The 21153-nt window shown below is 41.9% G+C and overlaps 2 protein-coding genes across 2 annotated transcripts; both read right to left on the bottom strand.

Moving 5' to 3' along the window:
* Positions 1 to 1379: 1379 nt before the first annotated feature.
* LOC129722704 (guanine nucleotide-binding protein subunit beta-1) lies at positions 1380 to 7089 on the bottom strand. Its single transcript, XM_055676385.1, has 2 exons — positions 6934 to 7089; positions 1380 to 6866 (listed from the first exon to the last, which is right to left on the bottom strand). The coding sequence occupies exon 2, from the start codon at positions 6014 to 6016 to the stop codon at positions 4994 to 4996; it is 1023 nt and encodes a 340-aa protein (XP_055532360.1). The 5' UTR covers positions 6017 to 6866; positions 6934 to 7089; the 3' UTR covers positions 1380 to 4993.
* Positions 7090 to 11726: 4637 nt separating this feature from the next.
* On the bottom strand, positions 11727 to 15748 carry LOC129722946 (guanine nucleotide-binding protein subunit beta-1-like). Its single transcript, XM_055676822.1, has 2 exons — positions 14025 to 15748; positions 11727 to 12731 (listed from the first exon to the last, which is right to left on the bottom strand). Exon 1 carries the CDS (start codon positions 15045 to 15047, stop codon positions 14025 to 14027), a length of 1023 nt encoding a protein of 340 aa, XP_055532797.1. The 5' UTR covers positions 15048 to 15748; the 3' UTR covers positions 11727 to 12731.
* Between the last annotated feature and the right edge of the window lie 5405 nt (positions 15749 to 21153).

Below are 21153 nucleotides of genomic sequence, written 5' to 3'. Positions count from 1 at the left end.
ATGCAGATATCTGTATGAAAAATACGAAAAAAATCTGTATAAATGCAGATAAATCTGTATATGTGGCATCACTGTTGCCGGTCGCTCATCCGCCATCCGTGCTACATGGCCAGCCCACTGTAACCTGCCGTGTTTCATCAGCTTGACAAAATCAGCGTGTTTGTATACTTCGTACAGCTCGTGATTCATGCGCCTGCGCTACACTTCATTCTCTAGTTTGCCTCCAAGTATTGATCGCAGGATTCTACGCTCAAAGCGCTCGTCGATCGGCCTCCTTCCACGTCCACGATTCATGTCCGTAGAGCGCCACCGGGAGGATCAGAGTCCTATAGAGCGCAAATTTCGTACGGATCTGTAGGCTACGGGACCTAAGCTGGCTACGCAATCCGTAATAAACCCTATTCGCCGCCGCAATCCGCCTCTTCACCTCGCGACTCAACTCGTTGTCACATGTCACGAGAGTACCAAGATAAACAGAATACAGGAAACGGTAAACGAATGGATAATGCGTACCATCGGTGCCAAGTGCACCTACAGGAATAAAATAGACTCCTCACTGTGTCCTTAGCCTCTTATGCAGCCACTCCTATCCCGACCTGCGAGCGGTGCCAGCTAGGATACGAGCAATCAAGGGAAGATCGGGTAACCAACCGAGGGAAGGAGGGCGCTTTTGAGCGTCTGTTCTTTATGTGAGTAGCGGCTCAAAATTGCATCTGTACTCCAGGTTAGGAACGGCCAATTATCGTCTTCGCGCTAAGGTTGGACTCTAAACAGTGTAGTGACACAAAGGGTTGGTGCGCATGCCTTACAAGCCGCCACCGTAAAACACTAACAAGTAATCCACGAGGAACAAAGAAATTCGGACTGGAGCAATCGGCACAGACCCACGCGATGAAAACGGACTAACGATTGGAAACTCGTGCGACTGAAGCAACCTAACGTCACCGAAAATTTCGTGCATTAGCTCGAAGCTGCGTTGCCGGAAGAGAACCAGCTAGAGGAAGCTCCTCTTGAGGACTGTTGGAACACCATCAAAACGCGTAGCCATCAACAGCGTAGCGCAGAACTTTATCGGGCATGTGGGACGAACCCAGTGAAACGAGGGCTTCGACGACGAATGTAGGATGGTGATGGATGAGGAGAACGGTGCTCGGGCAGCTAAGATGCGCAATGCCCCTCGTCAGAATGTAGAAATCTTCTGGAAGAAAAAGCGCCGCCTGGAGGAGGAGGAGCTCGAACAGCTGCATCATTCTCAGGAAACGCGAAAGTTCTACTAGAATCTCGACGCATCCCGCAGCCATCTAATAACTTAGTAACCATCGAAAAAAATGCTGCCACTCAAGTAACTATAGAAAGTGTACGATGAGTGAAAACCGCTGTTTTTGTTCTTATTAATTTATTTTTGTTATTCATAATAAGTTAATTGTATTCTATACTTTTATTATTTTGTTACCTTAAAAACTAAGCTTTTTCATTTCTTCTTAATATTTTTCGATACCTCAAAATGTGTAAAAATGGTGATTACTTGTTTTCTTCTCATACTTTTTTTTCACTGCTTACTTCGATAGCTCTACATGATCGCTCTCTGCTGTCGACTCTGTTGACTCTCAATTTGTGGATATTATCGATCGACTGAACGTTTCGCTCAGACAATTAGCGCATTTTTTAGTTCGACCGCTTCCGGGCGTATCATTTGAAGATGTTTTTTTTTTTAATTTATCTTGGTTTTTAAATTTGACCTCTTCTAAGACTTGTGTTTGCAAATACAGCTCATATCATTTGGTTCCGAATGTTACTACTACGTGTTGCTTTTTCATTCTGCTACATTTTGTTCCACAACTGTATTCCCAACGTGTTCGTACATCGCGTGACACGAACTCTGTGTCGTTTGATTGGTTTTGTTTTTTTTTTATTTTTATTTAATCACAAACGTTCGCACTTTGTTTTATTTTTATTTGTTCGGTTTCGGTAGATGTTCAATGAGAGAGTTGTGATGCTGCGTAATTAATCCTCATCTTGAAGAAATGTGTGTGTGTTCATAAAAACTCGTCTTAGGAAAAAAGTGATAATTTTATGTTCAACACTGGTGGAACAATGATTTTTCTCATAATACTATTTTTCCATATGAAATAAAACATTCAAAAATGTAAAAGAGGGAAACTTCTATGCGTTTGTGTATATATAATTGAAGATTCAAGCAATGTGAGTGACTGGAGTGGTTGGCTTGTTTGGTCAGTTTAAAGTTCGTTCTGTTCATTCTTCTTAATATCTACTACAATTGCAGATTTTGAACAACAGAGCGCAACTAGGTTTACACATGAAATAATATTGAAAGCAACGTAAAAGATGATAAATTAGATGGACGATTGTCCATTTTAAATGCACTTTAAATTTAATTCAATGCTACGTAAAAATTCACTTATTAAATTATACGGTACGATCACTTTTCAGGTATAAATAACCAAAACTAGCCCACGGTCTTGTTTCGTCGGTGTTTGTTTTTCTGACAAAACGCTAAAGAATCTGTGAATGCTTTTGATTTGATAATAGAAGTTTCGCATACTGTTGTGCTAGTTTTGTGATCGAAGCCTGCTGAGAGTTGCTCGCCCAAAAATATGCAAGACTTATTTTGTTTAGTTTCCGCACCCCGAACGTAAAATTTAACTTGTTAAGTTTCTCAATTTCAAAGTTTGTCGTACCGTTCTTCCGTTGAGTTGCACTCTTTTTCCTTCGCTCTCATATTGTTCATCAGCGTACGCACACAATGATAGAAGTGTTGTTTTGTGTGATTTGATCTAATGTTTTCGCCACTTCGTTCAATTACTTTACGACTGTGTTTATTGTTCATTGTGCTTTGTTCGCTACTAACTCTATCCGCTTTTGTTAGTTTTATTTATTTTCTCCACATAAATCTTTCTCAGAATTTGTGTTTTGAAGAGACTAGGCAGTGGGTGGCGCTAACGATATTTCTTTCATTGCAATGTTCGGCAACAAACGTTGCTGCAATATACTCGCATCATATATCCGATTGGCTTCGGTTTTGTAGAGTCTTCGATCGATCAACACCGGGCGAAATTCGATTTTTGTTTTTTTCTTTTCATACTTTTTGATACTACTGAGTTACCGGTGATATTCATGCGGAATGAAGGATGCGTTTAGATTTAGCTCAATTTCGACCATTGCTGCTCAACCGTGTACGCACACGTAGTGCACACTAGCGTGGCTGAAGCACGTACGACACACTTACTAGCAAGAAATGACGCACTCTGGCGTCATTCCCTGTGTCAGAGAGCCCTTTCTTCCCACAGCGTGCTGGCAAGTGTGTGGTTGTACAGCAACGTGTGCGTGCAAAAGTTTGAAAACAAACAATCCGAAACAAAACGATACATGATCGACCCTGATTTAGATGCATTGTGTTTACTTTTGTAACGCTTTTTTTTGTATTACTATAACTTGTACACACTTATCACCTCTATGTGTTTTTAATGATTCTTTTGTTTTACAAGTGTAACTTAAACAGTGTATAATGCGTTTACTTTTTTTATGAATGCGATTTTTTTATTTAGGGTTTTGAATGATCTTACATGTATAAGTTTTTTTAATTTAATTTATAGGCATTTCTATTTTTCTTTTTTTCATACAATTCTTGAGATATGACCATGCTGAATTTATGTTTGTGACTATTTTTTGTTTGTTTGACATTTTCACGCTTTAGAGCAAAATCAAAAGTGCATATTGAAGTATGGTAGCAAAACATGAGCACTTTTATTATCTGGTACAGACTAGCACAAAAGTACAAAATAAACCTACTTGAATTAGGTAACTGTTGCGTGCGCTCTCACCATTTTGCGCATTTTCAATCAAACGTTCCTTAATGCAATCTAAACGTAAGCGTAATCTAATATGGCTTTTGAATGAGAAGAGGAGCATTTGATACCGAAAAAATGCAATGAAAGCTGCCGACGCATCGGTGCGAAAACAAATATTAATACACTAACACGCATTCTGGGAATCGCTCCAGATGCAGAAGCTCAGTATCCTAAGGAAACCTTTTGATTGCAGAATTGTAAACGGGTTTGGAAACGTACTGGTTTTCGCAAAATTTCCGTTAAGATATCGCCCCTTGAGAGCTCATGCACAATGGAGTGATTCTTGTGTTATAGTTTTTTTTTTGTTTTTTTTTTTCTCTTTAATTCTCCTTTCGATTGTACAGACTAAATAAATAAATACAAAGACGTGTATAAATAGATATTCGTAAATATATGTATATGTTTGTGTACAAATAGAGGAATAACACTTTTGTTTCAAATAGAAAATCTAATACAGCTGAAAAGCAGCTTTTTAAACAATATTAGAATGTAGTAATACATATGAAAATAAATAAATACAAACGTCTATTTAATGACTTTTTCTTGTGCGCGGTCTCATATTCTTGCTGTTGCCGGCAGAAATAAAATAAAAATATACTATAGAGGAGAGTTAAAATTTAGGGTGGTTAAAAAACTACTAACAGTCTAATATTTGCGTCGATAAAACAAATATACTTGTTACGGCACAATTTGAACAGTACATCTTTTGGCTTTAAACAATAGGTTAAAACGAAAACAAGCGGTAAATGTGTCGCGGAATAAATAAAACTACCGAGTGTCAACATTTTTTGTGCCAAAATCATATCTATCACGAGATTTTCAAATGTATTCAATGGCAAACCATTTAAAACCAGTCTATCAACTTAAAATAAATCAATAACCACAAACAAGAAATATTCTACAAATGCACAATTTCCTTCAGATTCAAGCAAAGAAACACTACTGATTTGCTGTCTCTCCTTGTGTGTTTTCGGTGCGTACATTTTCGCTTGCTGTGGGACAGATGTGCGCTTTTGCACATCTTCTGACTACTAGTTTGCATTTGTTCCTATGCTAAGAGCGGCGTTTGTTTGAGTGTACAGAAAGATGTTGCTGATAATGCTTCAAACAGACAGACAGACCTCTTAGTTCCAGACGCGCAGAAATGAGTCCCAGGAACCGGTTGCCACGGCCATGCCGTTTTCCGTAACTCCTAAACACGATACACGGTTGTCGTGGCCCGCCAGAATACCGGCTCGTTCCGCTTTCATCGTGTCCCATACGTTGCAGTTGAAGTCGTCGTAGCCAGCCAGTAGCAGGCGGCCGGATTTGGAGAATGCAACCGACGTGATACCACAGATGATGTTGTCGTGCGAGTACATCGCCAATTCCTGGTCGGCACGGATGTCGAACAGACGACAGGTGGCATCATCGGAGCCAGTGGCGAATGCGTGACCATTCGGGAAGAACGTGACGGCATTGATGTCACTCTCGTGTCCCGGGAAGGTTTGTTTGCACTGTCCTTCACGTATATCCCACAGCTTGGCCGAGGCGTCACACGCTCCCGAAACAAACACACGGCACTGAGGTGAGAGGGACAATGCCATCACATCTCCAGTGTGGCCAAGGAACGATGTGCACTGTTGGCCCGTTTCAATGTCCCACAATCCACATGACATATCGCCGGAGCTTGTCACTATTTGATTATCATCCAGGAAGCGGCAGCAAGACAGATAGCCAGTGTGTCCTGGAAGCTCACGTGATACTCTTACGTTGCCCTCTCGTGTTTTCAAGTTGTAGATGGAGCAGATGTTGTCCAATCCACCACAGGCAACAAAATTTCCGGATGGTGCGTAGGCACAAGTCATCACCCAGGACGAACGCAACGGGATTGCATGAACCTTGTTCGTTGTGTGCGAATCCCACACAATCAGTTTGCCATCCTGGGAAGCAGACACTAAATTTCTCGAGTCACTGCCCCAGTGCATAGCGTAGATCTTAGCTAGATGACCCCGCAGGGTGCGTCTGGTACGCATTTGTATCCTACCGATGGGTTCCAGGTTGTTCGTGGCCTGAACCAACGAGGTGTCACAGGCCGCTTTCCGAGCATCACGGATTGCATTCTTCAGCGTTTCCGCTTCCTGCCGAAGTGCTTCCAGCTCATTCATTCTCGCGCAAGCAAACAAGAATGATTTTTAGCACCTACTGGACACTCGACTTTTCTTCCGCGATGACCGCAACAAAATGTATGGATTTTCGCGAAGCTTTTATCTCGACTAAGCTGACCAATTTAGGGTGCTGACTTTCTCTCCTCTTCGATTATTATTTCTTAACTTTTGCTGATCTGAACGAACGTCACCTTACACTTTTACGATCTTCAATGCTATCGCCACGAGAGAGGAAAAAAATTCAACACCAATTTATCGATTATCTGCAGTTTGCAATTGTTGGGACTTTCGCACTATCCACACTAGTTCATATCAAAGCCATTCAAACTTTTTGCTGCGATCTCTACCAGTCCCGAATGGCACAACTTCAGTCGCTTATTCTTTTTAGTTGTCCACTGATACAAATTGCTGATTCTGTGCACTTTTTCTTTCAAATAAACTTAGCATTTCACTAAAACGTATCACCATCTTTTAGATCCTCCATATTACTTTACATATAAAAATCCAATATCCACCTTCTGAAACGTCGGGATTTTGCACTCTCGCTCTTTTCACTCACTGATTCATCGACAAATGCTCCGGTTTCACTCTTTCTCTCTCCACAAAAGGTAAATCTTTCTATCGCTCCCTTCGCTGGAGTAGAAGCGATGATTTTTTTGACACACAACACAATTCTACACTCCGAAATGCTTAGATGTGCACTTTCGCTGCGGCGGCTACGCACTCTCTCACCGCTGGGTGTTCTCCTCGGCCAGAGAAGCAAACTCTTCGCCTCTTTTTCTCACGTAGAGCAACGACGGGTCGATTGGCGAATGGTTTCTGCACTTTTTCTTCTCGGAATGGGTGATACCTATAGGGAGGAGTTCCGAAAAATGGTTTTAATTGCACTGATCGGTACGATCGTTAAATAAAAATACCATATTCCAACACCCAGCTGCTGCCTGCAAGTTTTTCCTACTCACAGCTATCAATCAATGCTCGTTATTCACCGGAAAATAGGATCGATCTGCTCCGTCGAGATCTTTTATCAGCTTAATGACTGGCTCTAAAAAACGAAACAGAGCTCGGGTACAGCGTTGCTAGTATGATTTTGCAAAAATGGAGACAAGTTTTTTCGCCAATAATTTTTTTTTCAGCTTCGCTGATGGCTGAAATTCTATTCAAATATATAACTATCTGGCGAAATGAAAATTCAATCGTTCCAGATTGTCTTCAGCTAGTAATAGATTATTTTCGTATAATGGCAACCCTGCTACTATCGCGTTTGACAATGGGTGTTAACAAAATATTCATGTTAACGCTCCGGCTTTTAATTTGGGATTTTTAGTTGCAGCTGGTAACTGTACCGATAAAGGGAAATTTGTGAGGCTGTTGACATTTTATGTAACACAAATAGGTACGATTGAATAACTTCATAACCAGTTGCATATGGAAACATTGCTGCTTGACGGCAATTTTTAATAAACTAGACAGAGCTCACTGTTTACGTGTAATTGTAACCGAGGTTTGGAAAGAGAACGAGAAATTTATTAGACTTAGAACTCATAGCTTGTCCAGGATATTGTTGATTATAAACGATCTCAGTTACTATCCAGCATCGTCGGTCAACCATGTTTACCATACGGCTCTTCTGCGATTCATGTACAGGCCTGATTGTTCTCGAATATCGGTACTGGTTGGTTGAATGTAGTACCGAGCTCACTCATCAAATTCGGCAACCATATTGCTTCACACATGGCTTGGCTGAGCGAAGCATATTCTACTTCTGTTGACGAAAGTTTTACAGTTGCCTGCTTTCCGGTCATCCAGGACACTGTTGCACCGTACACTTGGAATACATTTCCGAACATTAACTTACGATATTTCATATCATTTCGCCAATCAGTAGCACAGCGAGGGTTCGGCATTCTTATGTCGTTGGTACACCAGTCCAAAATTGATGGATGTTTTCAGATATCGGGCTTCAAATGAGTCCAGTGTTCATCAGTTGGGCCCGCTCGCTGGATGCTTGCTGAAGTAGCTGACATCCACGCAAATGTCCGGTCTAGACGCTAAGACCAAGTATATCAGGCAGCTCATCTTCTCACGGAAAGGTTGCTTTATCAGGCGTTCATCTTTTTGGCAGTCCAGCTTCAGATCCGGTTCTAATGGGGTGCTTACCGGATTACAGTCTGCCATACCGGCAAGCTTGGTTTCGCTCTGTTGCTCTTTGAATGGCCGTTAGGCTATATTTTATCAATTTGGCAGAATCCGAACAAGTCATATATGAAGCACTTGTAAAGACACTCTATCTTTACAATTTATCTGAACATTGTAATGTTGAAAATGCTATAGTTCCATTGCCAGAGTTGTTTTATTTTCGTAGGTACCAAAAGAGCAGCTCTCTCGGTTTTACAAGCTTGGCCTGATTTTTACGCTGTGCCTTAACTTATTCTGAGAATTTTTAATCGCTTATTCGCTGAATACTGCAACTAAGTAGTTGGATTCTCGAGATAAACTTAGTTCATAACACTCAAAACTAAATGCATACTAGTAGTGGTCTTATACTAAACTTTCCTGAAGACGGCAACTATCTAAGTAGTTATGTACGAGATACTTACTTACTTTACTTTGTTGGCCGAACGAATTAGAGATGTCCAGCTTCTTCAGTCTTGGGCAGCCGTTCTCCAGTCTCCCCGTACACCAGCAGATCGTGCATCTTCTTCCACCGCGCACATCCACTGCGTGCGAGGCCTATCACAGTGTCGTCCTCTTCCTGGTTCTCTACTGAAGATAGTTTTGGCGGCTCTCTCGTCAGGCATCCTGGCTACATATCCAGCCCACTGAAGCCTGCCCCCTGTATTACCTTCACTATATCAGCATGTTTGTATACCTGGTACAACTCGTGATTCATGCGTCTGCGACACACTCCATCTTCCAGTTTACCGCCAAGTATAGGTCGCAGAACTTTACGCTCAAAAACTCCGAGCACACGTCGATCAGCTTCCTTCAGCATCCATGCTTCATGTCCGTAAAGGGCCACCGGGAGTATCAGCGTCCTATACAGCGCTATTTTTGTGCGAGTTTGCAAACTACGAGACCTTAGCTGGTTAATCAGTCCGTAGAAAGCCCTGTTCGCAGCTGCAACTCGTCGTTTCACTTCACGGCTCATATCGTTGTCACATGTCACAAGCGTACCAAGATAAACGAATTCGTCAACCACTTCAAATCGTTCCCCATCTATCTCCACCTCAGCACCAACACCACGGGGACTCCCACGCTCTCTGCCAGCTACCATGTACTTCATTTTGGCAGAGTTAATGACTAGTCCCAATCTCACTGCTTCTCTCTTAAAAGGTACGAAGGCCTCCTCCACGGCCTTACCGCAAAGCCAAGAAGCATGTGAGATTTCGTGATGATCGTACCGTTTCTTTCCACGTTTGCTCGTCGTACTGCACCCTCAAGAGCGATGTTAAACAGTAAGTTGGAGAGCGCGTCCCCCTGCTTCAGTCCATCCAACGTTACGAACGCGGCTGATGTCTCGCCAGCTATCTGCACGCACGATTTTGATCCTTCCAGTGTCATACGACTCAGCTTATTAGTTTCGTAGGGAAATCGTGATGTACGAAATAAGTTATGTTCAAAATACTCAAAATTTTATGCACACTAGCATCCCATTGCGGCTAAAATTCAATTAATACCTTGACCACCAGAACAACTTTGCTGAGATCCCCAACTCTCTTGGTGGTTGGAATCGCGAGATAGTGACGTAAATCTGCTCATTGTAGGTGGTGCTGATCTTTCCGGGGTGCTGCAATGTTCAAATTGGGTGATGCAATGCTCAATGAAGGGATTCCATACTTATGGTGGGTAGTGCAGGTCTGTCGTAATCTCGCAGACTGACGTAAGCGCCATTTTTTCAAATATGAGGTTCTTATGCCAATTCGTTCGTTACTCGAAGACCCATCTTTTGGTATCTTTCTTTTACTGCCACTATTCGCATAATAGTCCTATGTAAAAGTTGCGAGTCCTGTGTAAATTTTGCAAAAATGGGTCCCTTTTGGCATGTTTTTCAAGAATAGCCATTAAAAAAGTGAGGTTTGATTCCCACAACCTCGATTTTAATGGCTACTCTTGTAGAGCATGCCAAAATGGACCCATTTCCACAAAAAAAACAAGAAAACATAGGACTTTTACATAGGACTGTTATGTGAATAGCGGCAGTTTAGTTGTTACTTATTCGTACGTTGCATAAAATCAAGAAAACAAAATGACGTAAGGGATTAGGGGCATAATGAGCACACGGGGCGAAATGGGCACCCCTCTTTTATGCGAAACTACGCATTTTTTAATACAACATGGTATGTGGAACTCTTTCGTAGTTACTACAGTATTTCTTAATGTAGAACAAAAGTGATTTGTCTGTTTAAAATATGGAAATATATTGAAAAAATCAACTTGGTTCCCGGATGCTGGAAAAATTATTATTACTGCGCACTACAAAATAAGCTTCTACGGTCGTTTAAATGGCTCAACCAAGTATGTAGACACATCAATATGACGTATGGGTCGTACCCCGAATTTCACCATCATTGAAGTTTTGATTTTAAGCTATAATTAGTGTTAAAATCTTATGTTCACTTTACCTAATTCGATAGGGGCGAAATGGTCACCTTTAGGTGGGGTGAAATGAGCACACCTTGTCACATAAACTTACCTGAAATTCATCTCAGTAGACTTGTGAGTTTGTCTGTTTCCATAGTCAGTGTTTGTTTACAGTGATAGTGCGAACATATATTAGAAAATCGTTGAGACCGAATCGGTCAGAAAAACGGACTGCAGGCAGAATTGGCCACCATAAGGCGCGACGGGACATTAACGAAACAAGACGCCAAGTATCACGGCATCTAGCGACAAACGTTGGCCCATTAGTTGTACTTTTACACAGTTTCAAGATATGTTCTATGAGAGTGCTCATTATACCCCGTGGGTGCTCATTTTGCCCCAGTGGGGTGCTCATTGTGGCCCACACATCGACTGATTGCTAGTTTTTGATCTAATTTGTGTTTTTCATCATTATACGATAAACTTTCAATTTGTGAATAGTGTACCTTCAATTATAGATAGTTGATTCAAGTTTTGCACTGAAGACAGCTTAATTTTTTTTCGTTTTCCATGCTTAAATCAGCAACCAAGTTAGGGTGCTCATTATGCCCCTATTCCCCCTATGCACCATTTCAATACTAAAGTGACAGGTAACCCGTTCCTTTTTGGGCCGTATTGAAAATCTGATCAAATGGATGTATGTCATAATGTTATATCACGGCAGAGGTGTCTTCGGAGAAGTTTCTTTAAAAGGAGGTAAACTATTAAAATGAGCCTAACAATATCTATTCACAAGATACCAAGTCTATACCAGTTTATTGTTTTTTTTTACACGATCAGTCCAATCGGTTTGGTTCATCGTTATTTCAATATACAGGCATCAGAAATGTATAAGGTGTGAACAAAAAGATTGCAGGGGAAACCTATCCCAATCTTGTGGTTTCCAGAAAACTTTTCCTACAAATTTCAACGGCAAATCAGAGTGTGATTTGTGATGCAACATTCGATCATCGTCGATTTTTCCGTAACAAAAATTAGCCTTTTCATTGTTTCACGTGCCAGGTGATAGTTTGTTATCAATAACCAAGAAAGGGGTCATTTCTTACAGTTCTATTCAGGATGCCACTTGTGTCGTCCTAGAAGTATATATTTATCAAATAGTTAAAAGATTTTTTCCATTGTTTTCTTTCTTTTCCGATCTACTTATTCGGGATAAATTGAATAATTGGCCCTGGCATTAGTTGGATAGTAGAATGAATGCATTTATACCTTCTCAATGTATTCCGAATCGATCGTTACGTATCAACAGAACAAACATTCGTGGCCGAAATGTCACTATGCTTCAGAGACATACAAATAAATTAAGACTTGAAATTTTGAGTCTGCCAATCTGTTGCTTATTTCGCGTGTAAGGCCATTGTTTAAATTACTTACTATATAATAAAAATACGAAGATCCTTTTACAGCGGATACCTTTAAAGACTTGTATATAATCTATGTTTTTTTTTTTCTTTAAATAGATACTATCTAGAGTAGTAGTGAAAGTTGTATAAAATTTCCTTTCGCGCCTTGTTCGCTCTAGTTAAACTTTACTTCGAAAATGTAGTGTACGTAAAATGACAAACAAAAGCAAGATGAAATATTTACCTCCTACAAACTAGTTATTTGTTTCTTTGCTGCGTTGATCCTTTTTGTGCTGGTTGTTTCTGTGTGTGCTATATTGTAATCGAATATTGTTAGTACTGATACTGTACGACTGGAATCTGGGAATTGTGCACATAAATCTAGTGCATTCATAACAATTGTTTGTAGAAAAGGCACTTTACTTACTGATACAAGTTTTGGCTTGCTCGAGCTGCTCTAGCTGTGCTTTGAAGCTGCCCACAAGGAATCTTACCTCTATTCTCTCAATCGTACGCGGTCACGTGAAACTCCAGAAGGCACATGCGATTCCTTTTTCTTTATTCCTCTGACATAATGAATTGGGTGGCGGGATCACTTGAAGCGGTACCTCATCAGTTCGCTACGTTACCGCGCGCTTTACTATAACTTGATTTTTGCATTTTTAGACGATGTGGGGCCTTCGTTTTCGTTGTGCTCGATCGTCGTTATTCGGGATTCAGGTGGTTTTCTTGAACAATAAGAAGGAGGTAGATATCATTAACAATATGGTTGTCAATATGAACTTATTGTGGAATATAGGTAGAATAATTGATAATAGTGATTTTAAATATCGATTTACACCATAACACGAGCACAGTATATCGACGCGGTTAACCAACATAATATAACTGCTCTTTGTGACCTGTGGGCATAGACGAATCTTTCAGCAAACAAAAGTGCAATACAAAGCATCCACATCGAATATTAGCCAAGACATGCTGAAATTCACGTCTAAGGCATTTTTCTACTCTGCGTATAAGTTGTTGAAATTTCCACACTTTAAAAAAGGCCACTATTTTCATTACCAATTGATTGGACCGCTGCAGCGAATTGTTATTTACTGCCGCGCATAGTCCGTCCCATTTGCATTTTCAGCAAGCCGAGAAAAACGCGTATTTGTGTGATTTCATACCATTGCTTCTTATGAGATGGGACAATATGTTTGGATGTTTTCCCGAAGTTTTTCAGAACAAAGTTATTGAATCTATCTATTGTTACGAGACTATGCATAGTTAGCTACCGTTTCCGCGTATCAATTCAATTTTAGTGAGAATGCAAATGAAACTGACTTGCTACGCGCGGCAGTTTAGGTCTCGAATCAAATAGAGAGAGCGAACACTCGCTCTGATAAAATTAACCTGCCTGAAATGTTCAATTATCCTCTATTTCCCTATCCCTCAAATTTAGCAAACAGAAATAGTCCTCACGTAGTTATTAATATTACTAAATGTGGCCACCAGTTTTGTTCGAAAATGTTCATTACTGTACAAATGTTTACCAGAACCCGTAACCAAACTGTTCAAGACAACTGGAAATGCAATAGAAATTCTCAAGATGACGATCGGAGAACTCATGTACTTGATTTGAGCGCGCAGATCGATTTGGCCAGTGCTTAGTAAAATGGCTTAAATTTATTCTACTCTTAAAGTGACCTTCCAGTTTATTGTCGTGTAAAACTGCATTCAATGTTTAGATATTAGGCCACACGATGCCATCAGCGCGGAACGGTTTAACCATTTATTTTGTTTTCGAGAAGAAATCGATTAAGCATTGGCTAATATTTTGTAAAGTTTAGGATGCTTACAACTTGTCAAATAATGCGAATCTACATCTAACAAACTCATTGGTCGAAAACAAAAACGATCTTTCGTGACAATACTATTGCACAAAGTAACGAAAGAATCCAGTTTGGTACAGTGTCTTTTACCCAACCTGCCATTCAGATCAACGCAATTAGCATAATAAATATAGCAATAAGTACCTAATTCCAAACACGCAAGAACGAGTCCCAGGATCCGGTTGCAACAGCCATTCCATTATCCGTTACACCTAAACAGGAAACCCGGTTGTCATGCCCCGCAAGGATACCGGCCCGTTCCGCCTTCATGGTGTCCCATACGTTGCAGTTGAAGTCGTCGTATCCGGCCAGCAGCAAACGACCGGATTTCGAAAACGCTACCGAGGTGATACCGCAGATGATGTTGTCGTGCGAATACATGGCCAGTTCCTGATCGGCACGGATGTCGAACAGCCGACAGGTGGCATCATCCGATCCGGTTGCGAAAGCTTGCCCACTAGGGAAGAATGCTACCGCGTTTATATCGCTCTCGTGACCTGGGAATGTTTGCTTGCACTGGCCCTCACGGATATCCCACAATTTGGCAGTTGCATCACAGGCCCCCGATACGAAGGTTTTACTTTGGGGTGCTAGCGATAGAGCCATCACGTCTCCTGAATGGCCCTGGAATGAAGTCGCCTGTTGACCGGTTTCGATGTCCCACAAGGCGCAGGACATATCCCCGGAACTGGTAACAATTTGGTTATCATCCAAAAATCTGCAACAAGACAGATAGCCTGTATGGCCTCCCAATTCTCGTGCGATTCTGACGTTTCCTTCGCGTGTTTTCAAATTGTAAATTGAGCAGATGTTGTCCAAACCTCCGCATGCAACGTAATTTCCGGATGGAGCATATGCACAGGTCATTACCCAGGAAGATCGTAACGGAATGGCATGAACTTTGTTGGTTGTATGTGAATCCCATACGATTAGTTTACCGTCCTGTGAGGCAGATACCAAATATCGTGAATCACTGCCCCAGTGCATAGCATAGATTTTGGCTAAATGCCCCCGCAGGGTTCGTCGGGTTCGAAGCTGAATTCGACCGACTGCTTCCAGTTGGCTGGTGGCCTGCAGGATAGACGTGTCACAGGCGGCCTTACGAGCATCACGAATGGCATTTTTCAGCTGTTCTGCCTCAGCTCTTAACGCCTCAATCTCGTTCATTTTATTCCGCTAGCCTTGCGGTGTTTTCTCGAGACAAACAATACAAGCACAACAACTAACCGTGATCAGTTTCTTATCAGGGCAAGCGAATAAAAAAAACGAACACTCTGCTCTGCGCTTATTGTATTCAGATTGCAGTTTTTTCGCTATTTTTTCAGCAGCTTTGAACAGCAATTAACAATCACCGACGAGAGCGAGAAAACTCCACTAACACAATTATCACACCGCATCAAAGTGATCACGAAGCTTCGTCCATTACTTCATCAAAAACATGTTGCTATATTTGCAGCTAGATCACAATCATGATCACCGTCATAATCATTACGATAGGAGACTGGCCGTCATTGAAGCTTCCGTTCCTCCACCGATACTTCGTCTCTTTCACACTTCCACAAATTATCCGCTTTCCTTCCCTTGTTTTCTCCAAAGCACGGGCCCCACACGATAGTTAGAAAGAGAGAACACAATCAATTACAGCAGTCAGTATGTCATATGAAAAAATCCAAATGACCAAGTACACCAAAGAATCAGCCGAATTCCGACTGAACTTTACCGGACAAAGTTAGTTAATCGTCGAAATAACACTTTCAATTAAATTGCCGTTCTTTCGGGCAACAAATCAAGCGAAAATTTGTACGGAAAAAAGAACACTGCACATCACACACACTCGGGACTTGACTTCACTGCTGGACTGTTGAACAGTGTAGTAGTGGTATAAAAAGTATAAAAAATAACACCCAGATTAACGAATCATTTGTTCCAACTCCGACATCGTCTCGTTTGTCGGTGTTACAGACTGTTTTAGTAAGAGACTAGGCAAAATCAGCGAATCGAAAGAAGACGTTTTTTCCGTATTTTGAACCTTTTTAACTGTTGATTCTGCAAATAACCGTTGTTGCTGTTGATATTTGAATGTTAGGGAAGCACGACGTGTTGAATGTAAAGGAAGAATAACGTGTTTGTTTGGATCTGAGAGTTCCGATTATAAAGAAGTCAACCAAATGTCCATGATGAGAAGTCAAAAAACCATGATAATCCTGCGATATTAATGCCAGCATTCTGCAAATGGATTTGCAGGTTCCAAGCGAAAACACATATAGTCAAAATTCACTCTTAGGGCTTTCGTGTCAAATTGAAGTTGATAACCTAACAAACAAGTTTGTTGGATTGCAGCTTATTAGGCTTCAGTTCAGCCGGAATCCGCCTAATAATAGCTTAAGCTTAATCTTAAGCTAAAAAACAGCAAAATTGTTTGTTGGGAACTAGATGCCAGATTTTGAGCGCGAGTAGAGTATCATAAAAAATTACTTTGGAAATATTTATTTGACTGAGTTATAAAATAATATTCATGATAAATTACAATAGATCATGATACAATTCAGAGGTGTAACCACAGACTGTCGTATGTAACACTAGCTCCATCGCCATAAAAAACGATCATTTCAAATTTCTAATCGAGTAACAGTCGCCGCGTGAAAACGCCATCTGGGGCGCTGTCATGCAATCTCATACATATTTTGTGGTTCCCAGTATGACACATGCACGTACGCCAGCACTGATGTCGATATACAAGACACAGCGCGAACACGGCAGCAGATGGTGCTAGTCGTAAAGTACTGGTATCATCCGAACGATGATTTCATTGTAAATTTGTTCGAAGAGCTATGTCTGTTAGTCTGTGGTGTAACTGTTTCATTTTTCACGATATTGGCTGTGAACAAGTGTATTGCCCTGAGTATTTTTATACATAATGAACAGATTGGACACTGTCTTCCGGCTGCGCACGCTCTTGCACATTCCGTAATCGTCGTAACTCCTCAAATCTTGAAAAACCTATTTTGTCATTTGTACACTTTTCTTGAGTAAGTTATCGCTTACCACCTCAGCTTTCGCGGGGTCGATTTACCTGGCGGGCGGTGTAGCACTGGGGTACTTTTCCAAAAAGGAGTTAGATTAGGTGGAAATAAATTTAGTGAAAACAAATAAATAACAAAAATACAATGAATGAAATAAATAAATATAAGAAACGAAATAAAAAACTGACCTTCCGCTCTCCTCGCTGACACGTAGAAATGGTGGGTCCTTGGCTTTTAGCTAAGGGGGCGAGCAGGGCTACTTTGGCGGAACCCCCTCAGCGACGGTGGTGAAATATCACCGGACAAACCTACTCACCGTAGACTGTCCCGGTAGCCACCGCGATGAACTACCCAGGTGAACGCGCCTTTGGTTACACCTGCTTCACTCTCCTTGACGCTTAGCTACAAAGGGGAGACTTGGCTCGATCGGCTTACCCTTTGTAGCGAGAGTGGCGAGCGTATCAGGAATCCTTTACACTTAGCCGGGGGAAATATTTTCCCATATATCGGCGATCCCGCACTCAGTAAACAGTGACACAGTAACTGTAAATAAACTCACGGGTCGGGATCTTATAACCAAACTTTCTTCACCCTCACCGAACGGTTTTCTATCTTTCGCGCCAAGAACACGGCACTCCTCGCTTCGCACTCAATTTCTCCGGATCAAAAAAAAAACCTTCCGAATCAGCTCGTGGTTTGTCACTTTCTGATGGTCGTCGCCTGAAGCGCCTGGAGTTCGACTGAAGTCATCTCCCGAAGCCATTTCTTCACCATGGACAATAAAGTAAGGACTAAACCCGGTCGAACAGTAGGTAGTTGTATTGAAAACCCGCTCCACGTCGGAGATGTGGAGGTCCCATTCCCGCTGATCTGTGCGAGCGTAAGCTCGGATAGCGGTGTTTATCGATCGATTAACTCGTTCGACCGGGTTCGCCTGTGAATGGTACTTGGTATTCAACCAGTGTTTAACCCCTTTTTCTTTCAGGAAATGACCAAACTCCTTCGACACGAAGGTGGAAGCGTTGTCGCTCAGAAGAACTTTAGGACACCCGTGACGATTAAACCACTGCTCCCGAAGAATTCAACAAAGGGAGCTGCTTTGTCGTCTAGCACAAAAAGCAGATGTTGGTTTCCCCGTTTACTTCTTGGGAGTGGGCCAATATAGTCCACCGAAATCATCCTCCATGGTGAGTTTGATGTTCTGGCCTGCCCTAGTTCAGGTTGGACCGGAACAAAAGGAGCTTTTATCTCCTTGCAAGTCTCACACTGCTGCGAATACTTTCTTATTTGCGTTGCCATGCTTGGCCAGAAATAACGGAGTTTGATTTCATTAAGGGTTTTTTCAAACCCCACGTGGAGAAGATTTTCGTACATCTTCTCAACGATATCGGGGTGACACTCCGGGGCTGGAATCAGCTTTCAACCGAACCGCGAGTCGCAAGGATCATCCTCATTCCTGACGTACTTGTACAGTTGACCAATTTCGACTTTAAAGTAACAGTATTTATCAGGGTCTGCGATTACCTTGGATTTTAGACTGCAATACCAATCGGACTTTGTCACCGCCGAGATTTCGTTCACGGCACGAGACAAAGCATCTGGGACGACATTGTCTTTGCCTTTACGATGCTCGATAGTCATATCGTAGAGTTGAAGCTCTAAACTCCAGCGACTCAGACGGGAACCAGTCTTCCACTTGGTTTGCATAATTCAAGTAATCGCTGAGTTATCTGTGACCAGTCGAAAGTGGTAACCTTCCAAATAGCCTCGGAAGTTTTCCACTGCCAAAACGACCGCAAGCCCCTCCTTTTCGGTGGCATGGTAGTTGCGTTGCGGTGTAGTAAGCTCATGAGAGAAGTAAGCTACTACCTTCTCACCATCGGGATGCTGTTGCGCAAGCACTGCTGCCACTGCAGTGTCGCTCGCATCAGTTTGGAGGATGAATTCCCTCGAAAAATCCGGTGAAACCAAAACTGGTGGAGTGATCAATTTCTCCTTGATCTCAAGAAAAACCTTTTCGGCTTCGGTGTTCCAGCTTATCTTCTTCGACTTCGTTTTGAGCAAATCTGTAAGCGGCGCCGTCACCTCACTGTAGTGATTTATGAATCGGCGGTAATATCCGCACATGCCCAAGAACCGACGAAGTTTCATTATCGTGATCGGTCTTTCATAGTCGAGAATCGGATGGATTTTCTCGGGATTGACTTTGAAGCCACCACGAGAAAGGTAATAGCCTAGAAATTTTAGCTGTGGAACACCGAAACGGGATTTTTCAAGATTTACCGTCAAGTTGGCTCTCCTTAGGCAGTCGGCAACCTCTTGGAGCAGTTGTACATGGTGCTCGAAGGTTTCGCTTACCACGATGATATCATCGAGATAAACGAAGACATACGGCTCGAGTTTGCCTCGACCTAGGACCCGGTCATCAACCTTGCTAGAGTCGCAGGACTATTGACTAGCCCAAACGGTAATCGGGTGAAGTAAAACATTCCGCGACCAGGCACGCTGAAGGCTATATACTTTCGGCTGTCTTCCGCTAGCGGGACCTGAAGAAAAGCTTCCTTCAGATCAATTGTCGACAGAAATCTAGCTTTCGGAAGACTGCCTAGTATACGACCGGGGTGCGGAAGCGGATAGACATCGCGTACGGTACGCTCGTTAATGGGCCTAGCGTCTAGGCAAAGGTGAATGGAGCTATCGGGTTTCGTTACGGCCACAATGTTCAACGACCACTCCGAATCGGACTCTTCTATGATTCCCATCGAACGCCATCTGTCTGCCTCGGCCCATATCTTGGACAGTTTTTCTGGACTCGTCTTATACGGATAGCGGATTACTGGATCCTTACCTTGGAACTCCTCTTTTATTACAATCCTGTGCTCAGTCAAGGTGGTTGTGTTCAGTTTACCTAGAACAACGCCCTGGAAGAGAGACTTTACCTCATCTACCCGCTGCGCTTGTTCTGGAGTGAGTGTCGATTAATTCGAGCACTCATTAGCCTCCAAAACCCGTATCAGACCAGGGTTAACCACAGCACATTCATGTAATTCTGGACTAATTCCAAAGGTTCTCCAAAAATCCATCCCCAGTAGACAGTCCACACTCAAATTTTCGACGATGAGGGTACAAACGACTTTGGTCTTCTTTTCGAAGGTGGAAGAAAGATAGCACTGGCCTTGAACAGGCATGATCTGACCACCAGTCGAGCGTAACTCGCATGGTTGATCTAAATCCTTCGAAGCGGTTGGGGGAAATTCTCTGAAGAAGTCGCATGCTCATGATCGTGGTATTACTGCCACTGTCGAGCAGGGCTGCGAACTTCGAACCATGAACTTCAACCCAGGCAAATGGTCGATTATCCGAAGGCAGATTAAAACTGATCGTTTGTACGGAAACCGGGTCGCACTTGAAGAGATATTTTTTTTCCTTCAGATTTGCTAAAATCAAATGTTTTTGTTTGGAAACGCGAATGTCTCTGTCCCCTACGCTTATACAGTACCTTTTTTCGCCCAACTCCTTGCTAATATGTATCTGGTTCGCGGTAGAGGGTCTGTTTCCTTTGCGTCGTTTCGAATAATGAGGAATTGCCTGTTTTTGAGTCAGTGAACATAAGATTCCTTTCGCCTCTACACATTTCTTCATATTACGAATTAGTCGTTCTAAACATCCTAAATGTTCACCTGAAAATTAGGTAATTTTAAAGTATCTAGTTATACTCAGTTACGAAATAGTGACTGTAAGTTTTAATCGATTTGTTGGCAATAGCACATACAACAAGGATAATACCACATACATAAGACATACGTAACACTGGCGTTTTTTTCTGGTACACGTTGCCCCATAGTACACTGTACCTCGTCCTGTCAAACTGCTCGATAAATAATGAACGAAATGAATTTTTTTTTCGGCTTTATCGAGCCCCAAAGAAAATCCCATAAGAAACTGCCAAAAAGTTATTTACAAAAAGTTATTTACAAAAGTTATTTACAAAATCAATGCAGCATTATTCGAGTAGGAACGAGATAAATGCGAGGCTGCGCAGGTACACTGCCTTCAAAAACAACTCAAACAGTGATTTTATTCAGAGTGTGGTACCATTCGAGTAGTTCATTTTGTACCAACTTTTTTGAAAGACTTCTTACTGAGTGTTACGTATGTCTTATGTATGTGATAATACCATAATACTCAAACCTTCTCACTTGAATTTGAAGATGCCTCGAATTTTTCCTTCAGTTGATTGATCATTTCGA

The sequence above is a fragment of the Wyeomyia smithii genome, chromosome 2 (genome assembly GCF_029784165.1).
Source record: "Wyeomyia smithii strain HCP4-BCI-WySm-NY-G18 chromosome 2, ASM2978416v1, whole genome shotgun sequence".
NCBI lineage: Eukaryota > Metazoa > Arthropoda > Insecta > Diptera > Culicidae > Wyeomyia > Wyeomyia smithii.
This window is presented reverse-complemented; position numbering and strand designations above follow the sequence as displayed.

Excerpts from the sequence above, each read along its gene's own strand:
- LOC129722704 (XM_055676385.1), bottom strand. The coding sequence starts at position 6,016 with ATGAATGAGCTGGAAGCACTTCGGCAGGAAGCGGAAACGCTGAAGAAT.
- LOC129722946 (XM_055676822.1), bottom strand. The coding sequence starts at position 15,047 with ATGAACGAGATTGAGGCGTTAAGAGCTGAGGCAGAACAGCTGAAAAAT.